A 15,940-nucleotide genomic window follows, 5' to 3' on the forward strand; every position below is an offset into this window, starting at 1 on the left:
TAAGGTTGTGAATTTTGTCATACCTTTTATTCACCATGCAGCCTGTGCTCAAATGAGGGAATGTGAGGGATCCCGTACCAAATCTACGGGCCATTGACCTTGGATAAAAAGGTCAAATACTAGACAAGATGTCATAACCTACTAATCAAGATTGAAGAAAGGAATGTCAAGCATTTCTGGTAGCATTTTGACCCATGTTGAGCTCCAAAACAATGATTACTAACATTCAAAAATTACTATTCTAATATTATTACTACTATGGACATCATAGTGGTCTAATGGTTAGCGTTTGCCTCATAGTTGAGGAGTTATGGATTTATGGCCCAAGACCTTCCTGTGTGGAGTTATTCGTTCAAAGATTCATTTATCTTTTGAGCCGCTTATCCCCACCGGGGTCACGGGCGTGTTGGAGCCTATCCCAGCAGTCTTTGGGCAGTAGGCGGGGGACGCCCTGAACTGGTTGCCAGCCAATTGTAAGGCACAAAAAAAGGCACAAAACTCACAATCGGACAATTTGGAGTGGTCACCAGACCTACCATGTATGTTTTGAGAATGTGGGAGGAAACCAGAGCACCTGTAAAAAACCCACGCAGGCACAAGGAGAACATGAACTCTAAACTGTGATGTGGACGTGCTACCAGTGCTTCACCATGTTGCCTACACTTTTTTTTTTACTATTTTAAAACTATGCACATGTATTAATTCAAGTTTTCTTGTTAAAAACAGACATAGCATACTGATGTTTCCTTAGTAAGTCCAATCCTTGATTTTAGGGTAGTGTTTCTGTCAATATAGCACAAAAGTCTTCTTTCTTCCTACTTCAAAATGACATGATGAAAATTTAGGGTTTAGTTGTTAGAGGCCTCCCTTTGCCATCTACTGTACTACCGCAGTTATAATAAAAAAAAAAGTGTTTTACTTTTGGTGGGTACCTTTGTCAATTCATGCCTCCTGTTGTGACTTAAATACCTCTTATTTCTCCATAGTGGGAAATATCGTCACATTTTCTGCTCTAAATTATAATAGGGGATTTCAACTGGTTTTGTCCAAGGGACCACCATTATAATCAAGTAGCAAGTCAGGGACCACTGCTTTGGCGTAATATTATTTTATTTTGCACCGAAGAAGGATAGACGTATACATATATATTTGCATCCGTATCTATTTTGGGAATCTGAGCTACATTTGACATAATTTGGATGGGTAAATGATTCAAAACATTAGCTGGAAAATAAATCAAGTCTAAATAATAAATACAAATGTTACAATTATTTTCCATGTCCAATTTCGCGGACCACATTTAATACCATCACGGACCACTAGAGGGCCACGGACCACCGGTTGGCAATCATGACTTATAGTATACCATTTCCAGCTACTATTACATTCACATTTGTCTGATATATGTCACCTTAGGCTGTCTTTTGTGGATGGTCTCCAAAACAAATGGTAAGAACAAATCGAACATTGAACGTCCGACCAACTTTTTTCTCGCTTGAATACAGAAACAACTACGAAACATCTTGCACTCAATACTTCTCTATTCTTCATCTTCACAAACATGGCATTAATTGTTGCTTCTGCCAACCATAAAACATTACAGTATTACAAGTACATATGGTATAAGCCTGTTTATGCATAGTTGCATACCTTGCTTTTCAGGAATGGGGATTTTGAGTGGAGAGACGCAAAGTAAAAATGAGACTGAACTTGTGGACCTTTCATAGCCTGCAACTTGGCACTAAGCCGTGGTGAAAGGGTGTGTTTGTGAGGAGCATTGGTCTGGGATCCTGTAAGCCACCACTTTTGCACATCTGGGGCCGTCGAGCTGGGCTGACGCTGAATACATGCTGGGTAGTCCAGCGCACGGGCGCATTACACACACCAGGGGCTAGAGGGCATTTTCAGTATCATCCATTTAAGAAACCTGTTGTGTACAGTCTTATTCTTTAAAAAAAAAACTTCTACTTCTTACCCTCCTCCCCCAAAATATCTAATCATTAGATATAATAACATAATTGTTTGTTTTATCTCAGGTGAAACAAAATGCATGTCAGATTATTCCCTTCTACTGATAAGCATTGAGCACATAGAGAGAATATTTACCGAATCGAATAGTGAGTGGAATATCGCTAATAAATACATGTGTATTAAATTTCCTTTCAAGTATGTCCAAAATACATATCACATATGTGTGTATTTACATACATATATGTGTGTGTATTTAAAAAAAATCGTTCCTCGCCTACCTGAGCGTGATCTCCTTCTTCTACGCCTGGCAGTTTGAGGGTTGTTCCCAGTATTACACTTTTCTTCATGGAGAGTGTATCCAGTATTTTCTTGGGTATAGATGTCAAATTTGAAATTTTAGTATCGTGACAACCTTAGTAGGTGGTTTGAATTTCTTGTAACACCCATATTGGGTAACTTGTGATATCAGATTTTGGACAGGTGTAACACTGGTTTGGTCACTTTGTGAATATCTAATGTTTCTCATCGTAGTCCAAGCAAGGCTCAGGAAATTTTTGTGTGACGACTAAGATGCTTTAGAATTTTGGTTATCCGTATCACTTTGGAGGAGCAGAAAGTTATCCCTATTGGAAATGAAGTATCAAGTACGTATATGATCCCAATATAACATTTAAACTTTTGGACTGAGTGGAAAACCAAATCTCACTTTGAACCTCTCAAAATTGAGAATGGTATTTTGTGTGTATTTATTGTTTTTTTTTTTGTATTTATGTATTTATTTTTGTATTTATGTGTCACTGTCTGTGCACATTGTTAAAATTGGCGCTTATCAATTTGTGCATGCTGTAATTTGATGTTAAATAAACATTTTTTATTTCGTTGTTTACGTTCACATACATATCCACTCATACATTGAAATCTGGAGCCGTCGCTCGTCAATGAGACTCAAAGCACACCCCGAGCAAAGATCTTCAAAAGAAGAATGTAATATAATATAAAATGCAATTCTGAAGCTATTTAACAGTTATGATTAACAATGTACAATATTTAAGTATTCTCTCCTTTTTCTGTTGGAAAGACATGCATTCCGTTAATTCTTAAAATACTGTATTTCATATCATAGTACGCACAACCTGTCGTTAAGTCTCTTAAATATATTGTTTCACTCATCCAAATGAAAGAAAGATCCACCTATATATGTAGCTAATTATCCATACTCCAAATCCAAGCCTGAGAACCTCCACTCTGGCCTTCAGAGACTAAACCGTTTGCTCTTTTCCACCATTCCCAGTGTATTTATGGAATGCAGCTTTGTCATATTTTTCCATAGCGTAATTTTACCCTATAAATAGGCACTTACGGCTTGGGGAGATGGGGTGGGAGTATGAGGGGTCAGTATCTGTTGTGGACGCTCATCAGTGGCCCCCCTCTCCACGTCCCACTTTTTTTTTCCCCAAAAAATATTTGAGCACTGGCAAATATAGAGCAATGTAAGGGTGATGGGAAAGCATTGCATATTCTGTAATTCTTTTCAAAGTTCAGTAGCCACTTCCTGTCTGAAGCCTTACATCGGTTGTTAGGTGCCATCTCAGTCTCATGATGTTAAAATGTCAACGGCTGTTTAAATTTCGGTTGAAGAATGAAATGTATTGGTTGATTCATGGATTAAACTTGAATTTTGTCATCTAGCTACTTGTGAGAGGGTAAAGAACAGCAAGTTGCGCAAGATGGGTTGAAAAACAAAGACAATTGACAAAAAAAAAAGAATACATTCTTTTGATTGTTCATCGATTAACTGAAAAATCCGATAAAACATTTGCTGCATTTATGATGCGTTTATGATCATTTGGGATTCTGATCATGTAAGACCATCATGTAAGACCGTCTTGACAATATGGTCAATACAAAAAGGTCAGATTTGCTCATAGCTTAGTCTTCCTTAGTCACAAGATCGTTCAGCTGCGACAATGCAGACACACACGCACGCACGCTGGAAAAACATTGTTATTCATTCAGAGAATGCAGCTTGCTGTCGTAACTGGTTGCGTTTGTTGTTGAAATGTCCCCTGGGTGGAGATTCCTTAGAGCCCCAGTCATAAGGATACGCATCAATGGGAAACCATTAGGAGAAAATGAATGAACTTGTGGTCAGGTGCTGCTTTTCCGTATGATGCATGGTGAGAAATATTACGGCGTGACAACAAATCCAGAGTTGTTTGGATAATTCGTCATCCTGTTCAGAAACTCCAAGTATGGTCCTCGAGAACAGCCTCTTTTGGCTGAATCCCCTCACTGTCTCTCTGAAGCAGTTCAGCCTAGTCATAGTTTTTGGGATGATGTCATTTTCTGTCATGTTTGGAAACGTTACTGTAAACTGCGAAGCCCGATTTTAAGAAATTTGCAAAACATTTTTTTCTTAAAATTTCTCAGGCCGAGGTGCAGTTGCGCATGCACTCTATCTGAGGCTACGTTCACGGTGCAGCTCAATTCCAATTTTTTTTTTATTCATATGCGACCTGTATCAGATTTTTTTAAGCCAGTCTGAGCAGCTAGCTGGCTTTGTGGTGTTAGTAGCAGCCACAAAGGTTCATTTATTACGCACAGTAATGGCGTGATATCATCTTTGGTGGTGTCTCCATGAAATGCGATCGAAAAGCCTTGCCTCATTCCCTCAAAATATGATATTTCACCTCTTCCCAAATCATTCCTCTGTGTATATGCAATAATGAAAAGATAATAATGCTGGATCACATTTTCTTCAAAACGACATTGCGAGTAACGTTGTCTCTCTCTTCTTCGCATGCGGGTCACTGGGGTCGAATATGTTAACACAAAGGTCAAATTTAATATGGAATCTGAATGCTTAAACACACAAAAATCTGAATTGAGCATCGGCATGAAAGTTGCCTTCGCTCCAGTATCGGGTAACTCAGGCCAAACTGTGTTCTTGTACTGCCACCTATTGACCAAAGTGAGTATTTTTCGTAACCCAGAGTGCATTTAACATTGGCAATAAAATACTCACTCTCAAAACCCTTGACCAAATAAGTAGATTGTGATTTGTTCATTCATTCATAGGCAAAGGGCCCTATAGACCTAAATATTTTTGTTAATCGTGTAATTGTTGAGAATTGTAATTGCATGGTGAGAAATATTACATGCTCAATATTACGCTACGTTACTCTGTGTGTGTGTGTGTGTGTGTGTGTGTGTGTGTGTGTGTGTGTGTGTGTGTGTGTGTGTGTGTGTGTGTGTGTGTGTGTGTGTGTTTGTGTGCATAGAGTTTGTGTGAGTTTGTGTGTGCGCATACAATATGGTTCAACATCCACCTGTGAATGTTGCAAATCGATCTTCCCAATACGATACAATAATATCATATTTGAGTTATTATAGTTCCTTATGTTATTTTATTTGTCTACAAACTCAGTCTTAAGTAGTGTTTGTACTGAGACTTTTGCAAATCACTTGTGTGTGTTTTTTGATAGATAGTAACAGTTTTAGAAATTGTGCTCAGTATTTGAACTCCCCACATATGCAGGCCGGTTTAAACTAATTGCATGCTCAAGGACTTATGAGGCCTGATTGCTTGAACCCAATAGGCTTCATTTGCGTTTGTCCTAGTTAAACCTTTGTGATAAAGCACAATAATTAAGAAGTCATTGATATTGTGCACGTGTGCCACCGTTAGCCGATTATTTTTGTTACCTGTTTCTCAATTTCTAACAAGCTTCTTACTACCCATTCGCATTCCTTGTTTTCACTAGGAATTCTTCTCGACTGGTTTCATATGTTAGTTACCCGAGTGTTTATTCAAAGGATCAACTGCAGTGGATGCACATGTTTTTTTTTTTTATGTATTCCGACTGCCGGGTTGAGTGCACTGCAAATTAGTGTGCTGTCATGGTGTTGTGCAGAAGCGGAGCGCTGCAGTGCAATAAAACTTTCAGCGATGAACGTAGACGTCCTTTCTCTCCGTACAAAAAGCTGCATTAGCCAAAAGCACTCAGGGTCATGCTCTGAGTAATGTACCTGTGGTCTCATTGAAATACGAAATACACTAACATGTGCAGTAGTTGCACGCAAACACATTTGACACCCTCGGTTATTTAAACCCAGGTAGCTGCATGCAAACGACCCATTCTGAGACAATCTGATCACACAGCGGAGGCTTCGTCTTGTTCTGTTCCTTTGCTTGGTGAGAATATCGCTGGGGCCGAATGGAAACTTCATTTTGAAGGAGGCTAATATTAGCCTGGGCATGTGGAAAATTCCTTTTAAATGATCACAAGCTGAGAAAAGGCAAAGAATTTATTTAGCGTTTTGCTTGACAGTCTTCACTGAATACATGCAGTTTGTTGTTTTTTTTTTTTTTTCTGGGTGGCACACGGGCGGGTCCTGGGAAGGGGGAATAAGTCGGGCCACATCATGATGACATTCAAGACAGTATGACTGTCACGTGTTGTACTCCTGAGTCTTTTGAGGCTACTTGGATCACAGTGTCTTGTTGATTTTGCTCTACCGTGTCAAAGTTCCCGTTTCCCACAGTACATATTTTCTCGGGTACCTACACGACTACACGGATGGTTTCTCTTTTAAACTGCTCTGAGCTCGACCTGCCTCCGAGTCTTAGGTGGTCATTTGCCAATGGTTGCAAAAAGAATTCTTAGCCATGTCGGCTGGAGCGAGACTAGCAAATGACAAAGGAGTAGATTGGTTGTTTTTAGTCATATATCAAATAAATTCATTCAGCCATTCATCCATCCATTTGTTCATTCATTCATTCATTCATTCATCAATTCATTCATACTGGACATTTTGTGAGAGGTTTTACTCATCATGAGCAAGCATATCAGATTAATTCTGAATTTGCACTGATCCAATTAACGTTGGAATCTTTATCGGATGTAATCTTTAATGACAACAAGACCGGAGTGTTGAGCTTTAATTTATTTTTGTTTTCTTCACAGGGTCAAAATAGACACTGAATCACAACACATACATCGTCACTGGTATTTGATTAAATGTCAAGTTTCACCTTGACCTGATCTTTTTATTTTATAGCCGTCATCAAGCATCTGATATATTTCTGCCTGTATATTTGACCACTCATCTTGGTCAATTTGGTACTTGCTTTAAATAAGTTGTCTCCTGACACTGATTTCAATCATAATTTATGTTGAGCTTTTGGAACGTCAAAAGCTTCATGTACAGTAAATCAGCTTTTTCCAGTCCAAAGCAAATGTGTTTAGACTCAATATCTTTTTGGAACTTCCAACTGCCCAGTGGGCATTTGATGTCAGATCAAAATTAGGTTTAATGTCATATTGATGTTAAATTGACATCAGTGTGTCCATGTTCCAACCATCTAGATTTGAGGTGAATTTGAATTTGGAGCAAGTCCTCCTTCCTTCTAGGTTTGGAAGTTCACAAACAACCCAGGAATCTCCAGGGCGAGCGAAGGCTTACCATGACCTGGAAACAACTGGAACACCAATGTCACCGCCCACAGTGAAGAGACTTTCACATCATCGTGGACCGAGACGGTGTCGACCAAGAAAGAAGCACCTGCTATGAAATTGACTGTAGCGTCAGTAAACCATTCCCCGGGTCATTACTGTGTGTATAAAAGTTGACCTAAATATTGATTGCAGAATATTTATTGTAGTGCTCTACCATACGTTGCTCAAAACGTTTTAAAATGCCACAGATTTCGTCATTTGAAAATGTATGAAGAAAACACATTGCTGTCATTTTCTTCTAACTACAGAATTGTTTGTGTTATTTTTGTTTCAAATGATTTACTTTAAGTAGCATCTCACATTGCATTGTGGCCAATGGTAGAATCCGGGTCGGTTATTAAACATGATGATTTTGCAAAATAGCGATAAACAGTCCTTGCGTTTCATGGAGCAGACCAGCTCACCGAATTTCACAATTTTTTAATAGAGTTATTTCATTTTAGCCTTAAATATTAGTTTACTATTCTCTTACATCAGCGTTGATATTGTATTCATCAGAAGTGGGCATTCCGTCAATACTGATGGGATGGATGCCCGTTTTGATGACAAATGACCAATGATGACAAACTTTAAAAAAAACAAGACGCACTAAGGACTGACGAAAGTGGGTTTTCATCCTTTTATGTATCATCACGAGAGATAGATAGATAGATAGATAGATAGATAGATAGATAGATAGATAGATAGATAGATAGATAGATAGATAGATAGATAGATAGATAGATAGATAGATAGATAGATAGATAGATAGATAGATAGATAGATAGATAGATAGATAGATAGATAGATAGATAGAAAGATAGATAGATAGATCTGCTACCTTGCATTAGATAGGGGCATGACTGATGCACAAATCTGTTGTTGTTTTTGTCACCCACCGTCAATTGGATGGTGTCAGACTCTGTACTGTCACACGTGCTTTTTTCCCCCCAGGTTCCATACATTTATTGTACAGTTGTCATCGTCCAATTTAAACATATGCCAATCTGTCACGTCAAAATGACCCCAAAACTCGGGTGCCCCAGTTTGTTTGTTCCCTTTTAGGTCCCCCTTCCCATCTCCCAATAGAACAACACTACCCCTAACACCACCCACTGCTTGACCTCTGTATTTCTCTAACAACCATAATATGACCCTAACTTTATAACTTGCCTTTGTGTTTGTGTGTCTGTGTGTGCATGTATGATTTGCTAGGAAAATCCCATCTGGCCATAGTTCAGAGGGTCAACAATGAGGGTGAGGGAGACCCTTTCTACGAGGTTCTCGGTATTGTCACCCTGGAGGACATTATTGAGGAAATCATCAAGTCAGAGATCCTGGACGAGACAGACTTGTACAGTAGGTTGCCCTCTTAAAGTTCATACCAGTTTAATTTCGTCAAGGTCCAAACATGAAGTAATTAAGTATTTAAATCACAGTATACTGTAGGTTGTTCCAAATACCACAAAACAATGTGAAATATAGTACATCACAACACAACAATATCATTTTTATCCAAATGGATCACATTGCCACGAGTAATACTAAAACCCACAGAGGATTCAGAATCCAAACTACATGCATAGTTGTGATTGCTGATCCAAAGCTAAAACATTTTTTGCAGCCACACTATTGCCCCTTTTACTTTAACTTTTCTGTGCTTTTGACCTGAGCTGTGTGTATGTATGTATGTATTATTGTCTTAAATTCACGTTTTAAAGTCGTAGGTGTGTGTTTCTACGGCATACAAATGAGCATTCAGAATTAATTTCAGCTTTGGATGACAAATTAAAACTAAGTTGGGGCGACATTATACTCGAGGTGTGATTGGAACAGGCGTAAAATTTTGTTTTCAACCGCTACAGGAAGCAGTGTCAGCGTCATGGCGGGATCATTAGCGACCCGACTCCCTCAAATGATTACTGACACCACTCATGTGGCCTTTTTCTGTCAAAGACGAAAAAAATCCCAATATAAACAATGCATATTTTCTGTTTTACATTGAACCATAATACAATTTCATATGTGCAAGGGATGAAATAGTACTGAAGTGCTTTCTTGAGTTTACCACTAGCGCTCATTCATTGTGAATGGAGAGCTCGGTCTCATTCATTTGAAAGTCTCTCCAGGTCAACAGTTATTTGCACACTATTTAGTAACAGTATTTAGTAGTGTGTGTGTGTGTGCATGCATTCGTGCCATGCATGTGTGTTTGTATGTACTTACGTTACGTCATGGCTTCCACTTCTAAATTTGAATAATCTCCATCATAGTTTCTCTCTTTTGTGGCGCTCTTTGTTGTAGATTTAATGTGACAAAACACTTTGATGCATGTTTTAGGAGTTTACACGTTGTGACGCACAGGCGAGCTCATCCTGAAGCAATTCAAAAGCTGCCATTGTTCCAGTGGTTTTCATTTTTTTATTTTTTCACTATCACAGCCTAATGATCAAAATAAAGTTGGCTATAATTTTAAAATACTGTAATCCTTCAATGTACATGAGGCATAGAACATCTCACCTTGTAGCTTTTCATTCTCTTTGACATGAAATGATTGTGACGGCACCCAGAAAGACCCAACAAAAATGCTTTGTGATGAATTTAATCCCAAATTTACAGTCAGGGTATAAAACAAACTGTGGGCGACCTTTTTTTCCCCCCTTCCATCCAAAAAAAAACCCCAAAATATAATATGTGCACATCCCACTCAATGTTTTTTAATGTTCAGTGGGTGTTTTTCACTTTTGTCACTTTCACATTTGTTGCGCATTGCAAACGTGCTTATTTGTCCTGTGCACCAGAATTTAAATATATTCAACTTTTTAGATCCTATTACATATTTCACTCCTATCAAATATATACTATGACAATGTATATTTGGGGGTTGCACCAATGCGCCTGCTTATCTGCTGCTCCATAACATATGGCTTGAAGTAATGCTAAGAATGTGATAAACTAACAATGTAGCCCCCCTATAGTTCTCTTTTCCTTCTGAGAAAGACGCCACAGCTATGTTTCCAGAAAAGGCAAAGAAGTATGGGTAACTCAAGTTTAGTCACCCCGTGACCTGGGACGAGTATCTTTTATTAGTGGAGTGACATGGTGGACTGACGTCTGGTTGTTGTTGTATCGCGTGTCTTCTCATCAACTCTCTTTGTGTCTGCAGCTGACAACAAGACGAAGAAGAAAATCACCCATCGCGACAGGAAGCAGGATTTCTCGGCCTTCAAGCCTACCGACAATGAAATGAAGGTTAAAATATCACCTCAGCTTCTGCTGGCTACCCTGCGTTTCCTAGCAACAGGCAAGTGCTCGGTGTTGCTGCTTTACTTCCCCCCCAGTGTGCCTTAAGGAAAGTTTTTGCGTATGTGTGCATATGTGTCTCCATGTATTGGGACGGATGGCTGCTGAGTTGGGTGAGTATACGCCACGTCGCCATAACCGAGTATTAGATGTTCACGTTAGTCGTATTTATCACCGATGTCATCTCAAATGATGTGGCTATTAGTTGCTTACTGGGAATACTGTATGACAACTCAAAAATACTTAATAGTTATTTGTGTTGATCCTTCTGTTCAACTGTTATTCTCACTGCCCCCCCCCCCTTCTCTGTGTCTGCAGAGGTAGACCTGTTCGCACCACCGCAAATGTCTGAAAAGATTCTACTGCGCTTGTTGAAGCATCCCAATGTCATCCAGGAGCTGAAATACGATGAGAAGAGCAAGCGGGCGCCTGAGCACTACCTCTTCCACAGGAACAGACCTGTGGACTATTTCATCCTCATTCTGCAGGTTGGTGGGACTCGAAAACAGTTGGAAACATTATGCAAGGCATGTACTTTAACTCTGGGTCAAAATTCACGTGAAGCGCTCCGGCTTTCCGATTGATAGTGGATAGTGATAACGGTCTAACCATCGCCACAGGTATAAAACTCAAGGCCCGGGGGCCAGATCCGGCCCATCACATTATTTTATTTGACCTGCAAAGGCAACTCATGTGTGTCAACTCAAGGTTTCTTGTTACAATAACAAAACTGTAAATTGTCTTCCCTTTTAATAATAGTGTAATATTGCAACAATTTTTTTTTGTTCAAACCCCACTTTGAAAATACATTTGAAAATTGGTGAACTTTTTTGATTTTGGATTCTGTTGTGTATGCAATATGATAATCAGTCAACTACTCTTTTTCCACATAACTTGATTTTTCTTCTTTAACCATCTCTAACCATCAGTTGTTTGCATTTCAAGCTCAGACCTCTTGTTTTTACTTTTAATATTCCCAGCAATAAAGCTATTTTTACACTTGCATGACAGTTACACTATTTCCCCAGAACAGTTTCTGTTTTTGTAAATTTCTCTGGGAAATTTGTTTGCATTTCAAGCTCAGACCTCTTGTTTTTACTTTTAATATTACCAGCAATAAAGCTATTTTTACACTTGCATGACAGTTACACTATTTCCCCGGAACAGTTTCTGTTTTTGTAAATTTCTCTGGGAAATTTGGCAAAAAATACAAAGTTAATGAACTGACTTGTGTTTTGACGAAAGATGTTTCACTTCATACAAAAAGATGAATAAAGCAAATGCTATGTTGAACAAAAGTCCTTTTTTATGGTCCTTCTTCCATTAAAGCTCTGAATCTGACTTCTACAGGGCAAAGTGGAAGTGGAGGCAGGAAAAGAGGGTATGAAGTTTGAAGCTGGACCATTCTCTTTCTATGGAATGCTGGCTCTCACTGTCTCACCAGGTGAGCTCTCTCATGATGCGACTTGATTGTATTTCCTTCAAGTCATCAGTGACTCAAATGTTTTTTGTGGCTTTAATTTCATTTGCTCTTATTTGGTTGCGTGCCAAATATGGGAAAACAATAAGAACGTTTTAGAACATCCATTATTGCCTTCACCTTTATGTGAATAATCAGCCACATTATCTTAAAGCAACTGTAGATACAAGCTTTGTCAGTGAAATTATGGATTAGTGACCCTTCTCGCAGTGACAGTAGTAGTAGTGATGCCCTCACTCTTCTCAGTTCATTCATAAACTTCTCAACTATTCCCCATTCCTTACAACCATTTTGATCAGTAGATAGGAACTGAGAGACACCTAGTGGTGAAAACGAAAAGTGTCCTGTGCAGTCTTAAGTTAAATGTGATTCTTATGATTCTCTTTCATTCTTCTTTTAGTCATGATTGGATTTGTTGCTGTTGATTTTGCCTACATGTACATGATATGTATACTAGTTTACTTACCTTTCTTTACTTTTCTTTTCCTCTTCTTTTCTCTGACCGCCCCCCTCCTGCCCCAAAAGTCCCGCTGTCTCTTTCGCGAACATTTGTCAATAGGGGCGATTCATTAGCTGGATCACCAGGTAGAGTATATTTTTCTTTCTTTACCCATCTCCTCATTGAATTCTCAGCTACGTGCTAATCTGTACTGTTTTTTTGAGTTTTTGGTTTAGCATCGTCATATTTAGTCGAATGAATACTACTTTTTGTTCATGTTTTAAAATGACTTTGTAGATGGTGATGTGTATCTGTCCAGAAATGGGTTTGTACTTGAATGCACCATGTCCAATACATGTATATGAAAAAGAAAGGAATCAGTGTGAAGAAAAAGTCTGTAGCACCCTCATCCTCTGAGCCATTATTCAAGGGGTTCAATGGTGCTGGAGACTGGAGGCCCCAGACTCCGCCCTCTCCCTCTCGCCCCTAACCTTTAACCCCCTGACTGCGTAAACAAGACCTACAGCTACAGCCCCCTGCTGGACACCACTGTGCGCACATACAAAGAGAAGCACGTACACATATGTTCACTTGCACAGACTTAAGTAAAACAAGCACACTTTAAAGGATACATCAGTATCTGGAACTTTGCATATATTTAACTTTTTTTTTTTCTTCCATTCTATTCGAGGCCTGAATGCCACACAATGATGTTGGTCTGGCTTTTATACACACATGTATTATATATATATATATTTGAAATACTTTTCAGGGGGTTTAAATAATGACCTGACCCCTGCTGCTTTTTGAAAGTGGAGTACTAATCTGGAAGACTTCACATGCCAGGTCTTTGGCCCACTGTGCTTGGTCTGCACGCGCGCACACACACCAATGCTATTTGTGCGTCCCATAGACACCGACTTATTGCAATGTTGGATTACATACATTCCAGTCAGCGTAGTAGCACTGGTTTTAGCCGAGCTGTTTTCACTTTGTTGTGTGTGATTTTCACTAGGCTTCTTTAAGGAGTGGAAAATATAATCTGGCTTTAATTAAAAAAAAAAGAGAGCAAGTACTTTCTATGTGGGGGCACAGGCAAGCTGCCTCAGTGAAACTCACCAACTCATGAAATATTTTCTGGAAGTCCAAAAAGGCACGGAAAGTATATTTTAATATTATCAGTGTCTTAAAACTACGTTCACGCAATGCAAATTGCAAATTTAGTTTTAATGTACCACCATTGAATGTTAAAGTAGAAGGATCACTGTCAAATGAGTCAACCACAAAAATATGTCAGAACAAAATTATTTGAAGAAATTTAAATTATAAAGGCATTAAAGAGCAGTTGTTGTTTTTTCCTGAAATGCTGCCTATCCACATTTGTTCATTTTTCAGTTGCCTCACATCATATGTATTTTATAGCAGCATATTTTGGTGCAAAATTCATACTTGATCATTTCTCTCACAGAGAATAAATCTCCACCAAGGCCGTTTGGACTAAACCACTCGGACTCCCAGAACAGGAGCGATCGAATAGATGCCATCACTCCGACTTTGGGCAGCAGTAACAATCAATTGAACTCCTTCCTGCAGATCTACGTACCTGACTATTCTGTCAGAGCATGCTCGGACCTGTATTTTATAAAGGTGAGTCGAGGGAGATTGACACTTATACCTGTGTAACCTTAACCCATTTTAGTTTCAGATGGATTTGGATGTACTAATGTAATATAGGATGATAGTGTAGTGACATTAGAGAAAATTTAAAAGCGATACATCAAGTTATGAATTTAATTCTCTCCGTGACCCACTTTGTAACTCCAAGTTTGAAAATCAAAGTTGTGTTACCCATTGAAATGAATAGAAATGTATTTAATCTGTTTCCTCTAATGATATTTGACATGCATTATGCTGCAGATGATAAATTACGTTAGATAAGCTAGTCGTAAAATGACACATTATTTTTTTTTTTATCTTTGTCGTTATTTTCATTATTGTTGTAATACATATTGTCAGAGTGTATTGCTCGCCTCTAGTTTTAACACAACAGAAACATTTTGGATTGGTTTTAAAAACCCTGTCTTTACTAGGTCAAGGTACCACAGAAGAAGTATGAGTTGAGAATGCCAAAATTGAATCGCAACATTCTTGCTTTGCCATCTGACCCAATAAAACTAGGTAACACGGCAGCAGTACCAGAATGCCTTGATGGCGTCGCGCATGGACAAGACGCCGCAATCCACAGACAGCGAGTTCACCAAGATTGAGCTCACGCCGAACGAGCTGGAGACTTCCATCACGCTCGCCGGCCCCGCCGGCCACGCCCCGGTTGTGACTGTAGCCTTGGCTAACGAGGCTTCCCACCTTCTTAACCAGCAGCACAATTGCGTTGGCGTGAGCAGGAGCAACCACAGCGCACACAACGAGTGGCCCATCTAGCCCGGCGCTCAGCTCGGTGGAGGCCCGGACCCTCCGCCTTCCTGTCTGACGGACGCACAGTGCAGTGGTGTAGCTAGAAAGATCGCAGGGGAGCGTGAGCGGGCGGAGTGAGGATGCTGCATCACCTCAGTCAGTTGGCCCCCCCCCCCTCCACAAAGGATGGGCAGTGGGGGCAGACGTGTGGTGAATTCCCCCACCTGTTGGCAGCCCTGTTCCACTACACCTTCTTAAGATGGTGCTGTGACTGAAATTCCTTTTGGGACGATTTGACACTTTCATGGCGGTAACTTGGACAAGAGGACAACGGACTGCATGCAAACCTGATACCCCTCTCACACACACACACACACACACACACACACACACACACACACACACACACACACACACACACACACACACACGCACACGCACTCACTCACACACACACACCATATTTTCCACTCAGGCCAAAGACCTTGGTCCTCCCGTGAATGGCCGTGATTTTTTTTTTTTTACACTGGACACACACTCACACACTCCCAAATAAATCTCACCTTTTTGCATCTTTCAGGGAAACTCAGTGGACGTTTGATCCCATCAACATGGACTCCAGAGAGCAATGGTTTGGCAAAGACTGCACCAAAAACCGCTTTGAGAGAAACCATTACATCATAAACCAAGAATGTTTTCCTGTATTTATTTATTTTATAAATATTGTATGTATATATAAAGATATATATGTGGTGTGACATTAAAGTGGCAATTAAGCATGCACGTCATACCAGAGAGGACATGCTACATAATATGGAGCTAAACATCCATTGGTGT

At 39.5% G+C, this 15,940-nt stretch overlaps 1 protein-coding gene across 1 annotated transcript in view; it reads left to right on the top strand.

Annotated features, from left to right (window-relative positions):
• The window catches only part of cnnm2b (cyclin and CBS domain divalent metal cation transport mediator 2b), a 28,026-nt gene extending 12,761 nt beyond the window's left edge, over positions 1-15,265 (top strand). The window contains exons 2-8 of the mRNA XM_085911975.1: positions 8,685-8,828; positions 10,636-10,773; positions 11,091-11,260; positions 12,123-12,216; positions 12,778-12,837; positions 14,160-14,338; positions 14,870-15,265. Of these exons, the coding sequence (XP_085768101.1) occupies positions 8,685-8,828; positions 10,636-10,773; positions 11,091-11,260; positions 12,123-12,216; positions 12,778-12,837; positions 14,160-14,338; positions 14,870-15,130 (1,046 nt within the window). The 3' untranslated portion in view covers positions 15,131-15,265. The remainder of the gene's footprint in view (positions 1-8,684; positions 8,829-10,635; positions 10,774-11,090; positions 11,261-12,122; positions 12,217-12,777; positions 12,838-14,159; positions 14,339-14,869) is intronic.
• The last annotated feature ends 675 nt before the right edge of the window (positions 15,266-15,940 follow it).

Source organism: Syngnathus leptorhynchus, chromosome 5 (assembly GCF_054491065.1).
Source record: "Syngnathus leptorhynchus isolate UIUO chromosome 5, UIUO_Slep, whole genome shotgun sequence".
Taxonomy (NCBI): domain Eukaryota; kingdom Metazoa; phylum Chordata; class Actinopteri; order Syngnathiformes; family Syngnathidae; genus Syngnathus; species Syngnathus leptorhynchus.